At 44.0% G+C, this 8,682-nt stretch overlaps 1 protein-coding gene and 1 long non-coding RNA gene across 2 annotated transcripts in view; one reads left to right on the top strand and one right to left on the bottom strand.

Moving 5' to 3' along the window:
- Window positions 1-8,682, bottom strand: part of LOC118167471 — a 55,735-nt gene that overhangs the window by 43,511 nt on the left and 3,542 nt on the right. The gene's annotated exons all lie outside the window — the stretch shown is intronic.
- RHOJ (ras homolog family member J) overlaps window positions 199-8,682 on the top strand; it is a 47,846-nt gene continuing 39,362 nt past the window's right edge. The window contains exon 1 of the mRNA XM_035326856.1: window positions 199-876. Within this exon, the coding sequence (XP_035182747.1) occupies window positions 699-876 (178 nt within the window). The 5' untranslated portion in view covers window positions 199-698. The remainder of the gene's footprint in view (window positions 877-8,682) is intronic.

Below are 8,682 nucleotides of genomic sequence, written 5' to 3'. Positions count from 1 at the left end.
CCGGAGAGCAGCCCAAGCGCGGGATGGAGCAGGAAGCCTAAAAACTTCGGTCTGCAGAGAGACCTCTAGTGTTTTTCTTTCTCCATGTCCTGGCAGAGTTCCTCCAAAGTACAAATACACACAGAGCTCCCATTGTTTGCAGCCCTTCACAAGCCCACTGATCCTAATATGGAATTCAGCAGGAAACCCATGATTTCCTGACACACAGCAAGCTGGAGAAAGAAAGGAAAAACTCCATTAAAACCCTCCAGACTCTCCTCCATGTTAGAAATGAAATGGAAAATGGAGTGGATTTAACAGGAATCCCTGATTCCTGCGGCCAGGCTGGAGGAAGGGAGACGCGACTCAAAGCCGCAGGCTGCTGATATTTTTTAAGTCGCAATAAATACCGAGAACTCTGGGGCAGGATGAGGATTTCCTGACTGGGATGAACAAGAAAGGACAGATTTTCGCAATATTCCTCTCCTTATATTTAATTTATTCACCTCGATGATTCTCTTGACTGCTCTGGTAATTGTTAGAAGCGGCTGTGACAGCCTGGAAACATTAGTATGATTTCCTGAGTTTGAGATTCCTCCCCCCCCCACCACCACCACTACTCCAAACTCAGGAAAAGTCAATACAATCGCACTTCATTTTTCCTTCATGTGCACTTGGAAGTCCTGGGAGCAGCAAGAGCAGCGGCAGCAGCAGCAAGAATGAACTGCAAGGAAGAAGATGACAACTGCACTGATGGGAGCAGCAATAACCCCAAGAAGATGTTAAAATGCGTGGTGGTTGGGGATGGCGCGGTTGGGAAAACCTGTTTGCTGATGAGCTATGCCAACGACGCCTTCCCAGAGGAGTACGTGCCCACCGTGTTTGACCACTACGCAGGTAAGGAAGGGCTTTAAAAGGAATTTTAATGGGGAGCTGCAGGAGGGCCAGGTGGGAGGTAAGGGAAGATCAAGGATGGTTCGGAGGCGATGCACGGGTTACTTCTCATCCAGGAATGTGATCCAGGCCTGGACGGTGGCCAGAGAGCTTAGATGGCAGCTCATACAATTGGGGCAACGTGGGATTTATGCAGAAAACTTATTTGTTTGCTTCCGATTTTTAGTTTGTTTTCGGCAAGTAAGCAGCATTAGGGACACAGTTTAATGCACTGGGCTTTGGGGACAGCAAATGTAATTCAGCCTCTGTCAAGTTATATTTAGCTGCTTCGTTGTTTTTTTTGTTTGTTTGTTTGTTTTTGTTTTTGTTTTTTTTTTCAATTCTGAAGCTCTGAACTTTGCAGACTGCAGTTATGGTGAAAATTATATGTATACATATATATACGTATACATAAAAAATACATTGTTGGAGATAAATTACATCAATTACAATATTTATGTCCTATTTAAGGAGTAATCTTTGAGAAAATCAGCATATCTCTGAGTGCTGTCAGAATAAAACTCTCAGATATTTTTTTTTACTCCATCTATAAATAGAATTTAATATTATAACTTGACAGTGGAGAAAGCAGAAGCGGTGATTGGTTTGAGTACTTCATACTGAAGGAATTTTTAGTGTAAGAAAAAAAATATGAACATAACAGAGATCATAGATGGTATTGACTGCATCACTGTGCAGAACAGCCCCACAGATTAAGCACAATATTCACAGGCCTCTATCTGTAGCAATTACTTTACCCAGCTGTGTCCAGAGTTACCACACAGATGGTGTGACAGGCTAAAACTGTTGCTCAAACTCCTGCTTAAATTTTCCTATCCCGGGTTCTGTTGTTTTTCTTATCTCACTGCTCCTTTGCCTTATGGTTGTTGTTGTTTTTAAGATCCCCCCTGAAAACAGACTTTAGAAGCTCTGCAGAACTGCTGCTTATCTTGCAGCAGCAGTTGGAGTTTTCCTCATTCTCTCTCCACCTCCTTAAAAACTGAATTTTCATGGCGTGGCTTATCATAGATTTGGTGTTCTGTAATGGGAAAATCTCTGTTTTCATTCTGGCTTCGTGTCAGGATTAGCAGATGAACTGGCCAAACAAGAAAGCTGTGTAATTGCAGAATCTGATCCATGGAAATGCGAAGACCTTTTCCTCCACAAGAGTGGGCAGCATCACTTCTAATGCAAGCAATGCTCTCCTTTCTCTATTATTACCACCAGATAGACTGAACAACCATTTTAGAAAAAAAATCCTTACCCAAACAAGATATATGAAAGAATATTTTATGGTGTAAATAAGTATTTCTGCAAGGCACAAATCCTATGCAAGGCTTCATGGATTTCTGTCTTACATTGTGATAGCACCCACTTACTTTCCTGTGATAAGCTGAGGTCTGCTTGTCCCTTACAGCCCTGCTCTCCAGCAATACACTGGCTCCAGCACCCACCATCCTCTGCTCTCTGCCAAGCCCTGCAAATGCCTCTGCATATGGAGAAACCCATATGCTAGCTGGCACCAGACCACGTACACATTGATCTGTGGGTTGAGTGGCCTGGGTGTGAGCATGGGGGCACAAGTGTGTGCGTGGGGGCTACGCACACCCAGGTGCTGATGCCAGCCATTCAGGCTGGCATTTGGTGGGGCACCAGGCTCTTCCCTACCAGGTCACTTGCAGGGACGTCCCTTAATTCACCTCCTCTCTGTCAAAAGTGGTGGAAATTGCCAGTGGGCTCCAAAATCACTGAGGGAGAGGAGGGCTGAGAGAAGGACAGGAAAATGAAGAGTGTCACTCTATAATCCTCATTTCCTTAGGGTGCCAGGTAAAAGCAGTAGGCATGCACTTTTAAACCAATCTACATTTTCAGGCTTTGAAGATTTAGACTTGTAAAGTATCTCCGGCTATTCTTGTTTGCCTTCTAAACTATTATAGCACATAAATGTAAACTAAGAATGTTTTTGATGACAAAGTTCAGAAAGATAAGGGGAAAAAATAGCTCTGTGTATTAACATGCTATTGTGAGACAAACCTTGTCCAGCGCCAGTGGCCAAAACTAACACTGGTCAAAAATGGAATTTATTTATTTTTTGACAAATCCCATCATTTATTAAACCTATGTCACTACAAAGCAGCACACAAAACTGAGCAATAGAAATGACTTCTGGAGCAGAGTGCCAGAAAAAAAAACAACCCTCACTCGTATAACTTAAAGACATTATGTGGTATAAATTATAACATAACCCATTAAAATACTTTAATATACTGTGTATACTGAGAGGAAAGAGCTCACTTGGGCTCAGACTTACCTCTAAGCTCAGAGCTTTTAGGATACTCTGTGCCAATGGACCCTTTTATCCCTCCCCACATGGCAGCCCATGGCCACAAGGAGAGGTGGCATGGTTGTAACATGGGCATGGCAGTACCACCATGGAACACAGAAAGGTTTTGCACGTGGACAGATCCTGGAGAGTGGTCAAAGCTCTGGAAAATCACATTGAAATTTATCTTGCCACATGGCTTTGTCTGCCCCTGCCCTTGCCCCTGTCAAAACCAACCATTTTGACCTACCCAAACAAGCTGAAACCAATTTCAGCTGGTCTGTGTTGAAAATGCTCATAAGCAATTAACTGCAGCAGATTTTTTTTTATTTTTTGCAAAGCTGCACTTTCCATTGAAGGTTTTTCACCCAGGCATTATTAGCAGCAGTGGTGTGTTAGCAATAGCTTCGTCTTGCCTCACCGGGTCACAGCCTGGTTGTGAGTCCCAGGGCATTTACAAATTTCCCTCTTTCTAATGGAAAAAGTAGCTGGGGGGGGAAGGGAGGGGGGGCATTAAAAACCGAGGATTCCAATTGTGATCTCAGAGCAGTTTCTCACCGCTGCAACTCCAGCAACTCGGGGGAGACAGTGATGCTATCCAGCCCAGAATTGGGAAGAGCTCCAGATGTACCGCTGTCATGGCCAAGGCGTTAACCGTTCACCGCCCCACAGCACCAGCTGCATCTACTTGCCCTGCTCCGTTGCATCTTGTCAGCTCACAGACCTGGGGCAGCTTTTCAACAGCACAAAGCAGATAAGCACACCAACAAGGTGAACCTGAGGAAGCAACCAGTGTTTCAAAGGGCTGACCTCCAACTGGGATTATATCTGTACGGTACTTAGCCTTGCACATGAGAGGGCTTGAAACCACTTTATAAAAATTTGGACTCGCCCTGCCTCTACGAAAATCAAAGGCAATGCGTGGATTTCACCCAGGGAAGGAACAGGCTTCCTGCAGACAGCTCACACGGCTTGGGTACAGCACTGCCTGGGACGAAAGGCTGTTGGCGTTTCACCATGTACGCAGCTGCACTGTACAAAAGTCCAAACCAGTTATTAGCTCCACACCACTAATATTCTGCCACAGATTTCACCCACAGTCCACAAAAAATGAATTTGTTCAGGGCCCGTTGCCAGGGCTGGGATGTGATGGATATAGAGCAGGGTCAGAGGTAATGCCAGACAGATGGGGAAGGCAAACTTGTTATTTGGATACGAAACTGGGCTCTTTTGTTGGATGCAGGGAAGTTTATGATTCTGTTTATTTCTCAAGGCATTTTGAAGAGGTTTTGCTGGAGGCCAGAACCCTGAGTTAGGTTTCCTTACCTTTGGTGAAAATCCAAGTCCCACACCGAAAGGGTTTAGCCACAAGGTAAATGGCTGTTTCTAGGGCAGGCGAACCAAAGTGCAGTCCCAGTGACAAACAGGATATTACTGGCCGTAGCTGTAACAATAGGGACTGTTTGGATAGTGAGTAGATGCTTTAACATGCTGCTTCCATTCTGTCTTTCCAACATCAAACGCCATTTTTCCATGAGCAAAGGTCTCTCAGCCAGGGTGACTTGTATTGTGTCTAACTATATGAAATTATAAATGTTTAATTAGGGCTGAGGTTGTACCATAAAGATCAATTAATGACTAGCCGAGCTGGTTTGATAGTGCCAAAATGAACAGGGTCATTCTGTGGAAGGCAGAAGGGAGACGTCATCTTTTTTACTTAGGCAGCTACTGAGCATCTTGTTTGATACTCAGGAACTTAAAAAAGCCAGCAATTTTTAGCATGAAATGCATCCACCCCAATATTTATACTCAAAAGTGCTTTTGTTTTTCTGTATGCAAACCCTCAGTTGACTGGGGGGGCTGTACCAACCCATGTGCCTAACTCAGCCCCCTCTGCAACCAGAGGATTCATTAGGTGGTTAGTCTAAGGAGAAGAAGTCAAGACGTCTCAAACCATCTAGTTTAGGGACTGCACATAGGTGAATGCCAGACAAATAGCTTTAGGAAGCAAAAGTGTAACTCTGGTTAATGAGAGAGAGGTCAGCCCCTCTGAAGGAGAGCTGCAAACATCTGCACTGGAGACTTGAAGTAGATGGCATAAATATGTCCCTCCTTCCCTCATGTGTCGGCACAAACCGACGAACATTTATAAATAGTGAACCCATTTGAAAAAAATTAGCAGTGGCATGTGATCAGCTAATGAATAGCATACAGAATAGCTCAGCCATGACTGAAGCTCCGTAAATTAAAAGCAATATAGAAGAAAACAACTATTAATTACTGTTAGGGGACAGGCTCTTTGTTCTTTAGTGTGCACCCTTCAAGCTAGCAGGGCTGACCGAACACTGAAGGGGGCTGAAGTGCTAACTGGTGTTGCAGAACAGAGAACCCACCCTTGCTGACTAGAAAAGGCACACAGCAAGGGAAAGAGTTTTGCTCCAGCATTTTTACTAGCATAGGAGCAGTACTATTGCTCTTGCCCAGAAGAGTCACCATGTGCATATGCAAATCCATAAATCCATTACATGCTGCCCTCATGCCACAGCACTGACATAAATCACTGCTCCTCCTGTCCTCCCGTGAAAGAGAGCAGCTTGCAGTGGGCACCCTGGGTCCTGGGGCAGGCTGGAGCACCCAAGGGAGACTGGGACCACCCTGGCACCGTGAGCAGCCTCGCCTCGCATCCTCTCCCCATGGGGGAGGAACCAGCAGCTGAGACAGAGCAGAAACCAGATGGGTGCTGGAACACCCCAAACTTCTCCAGCTGTAGGCACAACAGCACATCTGTCCATGCTTTGGACGTACGAGTTATTATTGACTGCTGATGCTCTACATGGGCACACTGGTTTCGACCTGTCTCTGTCTGTCAAGGTGTGTGAGCAATGACCTAAACCCCATCCCATTACTTTTTCCCCTGTCGAAACTTTACTAAACAGGAATATTAGACAGGATGAGGCTACCCAAGGAGATTTGCAGTTTCTGCACGGGTGCTGCCATGGGAGTCTTCACACTACCACGTTCTTGAGACAGTTGTCTCCTATAAACAGTCTTGGTAGCACATTAGATGTTTCATGTGATGTTTGGGGTCATTAAACTGAAACAGCTATAAATAGCTCTGAGAGCGAGCTGTGATGTTTATTTGCATGGATGTTTGCAGTGTTTTTTTCCTTTTAATGTTCATCCAGTTTTGATCAAACAGACTTGAACATTATCGGAGACAGGAAAGCACTGACTCTCTTTTAAGATCTGGCTTTTCAGACTAACAGCCACAGAACAGATACGTTCATTTTGCCTCTCAGTAGCTAAAAGGACTTGTCTGCCAATCTTCCCTGTATCATCCACAGTAAAACAAAGGTCTCAATAACATATTCAAGATTTGACACAACAGAAAGCCACCAGTTTTCCTGGCTGCCTTTTTTGGAAGATAAATTTTAGAGAACCACTAATTCCTAGACTCCCCATTAAAGGTTTAATTCTATATCTTGTGTCACGTAACCTAGAGGAGATCCAATGATTGTCTTGTGTTTTTTTTTTTACATCCAGGAAGCCTAGACAGTCTTTATGTACCAAAGAGGTGTTTTTTACCTGAATGACCATGGTTATTGCACATTCAAATGAAACAGGCCCCGCGGACACACTCAAGCGTCTTAAGATTTCTTCCTCCTGAAGGTGTTTTACAGCATGCGAAGAGCTGAGATGACTATCGCTCATATCTCTCTTCCCCACACATCCCTGTATTGTCCTGAGGGTGCACAGGCCACTTGAAGCCCATGCAGACAGAGGTGTGTGCACGCTCTGTTGTACTATTTACTCAGGGCAGATCGTTTCTGCAGCAGTGACAGAGTGGCGATGCTCCTGTTGTCCCCCAGCACTACTGAAATGCAGCTGTGCCTGGGTAGGAGTGTGCAGCACCTGGGCTGCTTCCTACGTTTGCTTCTGGCTCTGCCATACAGCTTCTCTTTGTGCTATTGCTATTAATGCCTTGATTTTACACCGACAGAAGCTTTATGCTACAGAGAGACACAAAAGAGTTCCGTAGGGGAGTAAGTTAGACCATTTGAGTGTCTTGATGGTTCAGATGTAGAATTATAGCTTTTCTAGGGGCATCCATGGCTGGAAATGCATTGGAAAGATGAGAGAGTCAAATGGCATAAAAAGAAATACTTATTTTTATGGCATGTGATTAACCCAAGGAATTTATCACCATGTGAAACCTACAGAGGGGAAATTCTAACAAGCTTTCCAAAAAGGGAGTTTGGACCTGGTAACAGGGAGATAGAGTGCTATCATTAGCTGCTTAAAAAATAAGACTTCTGTAAGAGGTACTAAATGTGAGCTGACACCAGCCTCTGTTAGAGGTCAGGGTAAGACCCAAATGTGGTCTGATGAAAGGCAAATTATCTTAAAGGTGCTCAGTGCTAATCAGGGACTTTGATTCTTCTGATATACAGATGGGCAAACAGATTTTGAAATTTTGTGAATGCAGCAGTGGACTGCTGAGAGGAGACATGGAGGGGTTTGTCTGGAGCAGAAAAAGGGTTAACAGTGATTAAAATCAACAGAGGTTAAAGTGATGAAAAAGTGGCCCTTTTCTCCACCACTGCAAAACAGTCTTAGTCTTTTCCTCCCCTTCTTAAGGGTGAAACATTGCAGGGGGTGACATAAGATGAGAAAGCCAAGTCTGAAACCGTGGCCCCTGGCTCTTGAAGGAGAACTGTACAGCTAAACTAAAAAAATCACATCCACTAAACTAAACTAAAAATCACACCCACTGTCTTAAAAGTAATAGTTTACTCAGTACATGTGGCCAGCCATCCTCCACAGGGATCAAAACCACGTGCAGGTGGTACCATACTTGGCTCACGCTGACAGCCAGAAAGATGCTTTTCAACAGCAGATGCTCCACCTGAAGGAAAAAACATGCAAACAAACAAAAAACTTAGCAAGGACACCTATACAAAGTTCCTAGACAAGTATAAACCTCTTCATTTCTGCAGGATGTGGCAGTGTTTTTACTAAATTAGTCGCAGTTACAATGGCTTAGCTTCTTATTAAGTCCATGCAATGCCTTTACCAAAGCTTCCTTTTCATTATCTGTTCTCTTGATAAACCATGATACAGATCTCTGTCCTAATGATACAAATCATTGCTACCGTGCATCATTGTGTACATTTTACCCTACAGGTAGTGCCTTTCCTATGTTCTAACTTTCCAATTGTTAGGGCCAAACCTAATGACATCATGGAAGTGGCAAGGGATGAGGAAGAGCAAACATATTTCCTTCAATTGTTCTGTTCAGACAAAGTCATTAAACAATAATGACATCTCCTGTCAAATTATTATTTATCTTTGCAATGAAAAAAATCGGAGTTACTATATTTCTAGTCTTCTTCTAAGAGTGATCACTCACTCACTCACTCACCAGTCTCCTGTCAGATATAACGTTC

This window comes from Oxyura jamaicensis, chromosome 5 (genome assembly GCF_011077185.1).
Source record: "Oxyura jamaicensis isolate SHBP4307 breed ruddy duck chromosome 5, BPBGC_Ojam_1.0, whole genome shotgun sequence".
Classification (NCBI taxonomy): domain Eukaryota; kingdom Metazoa; phylum Chordata; class Aves; order Anseriformes; family Anatidae; genus Oxyura; species Oxyura jamaicensis.
This window is presented reverse-complemented; position numbering and strand designations above follow the sequence as displayed.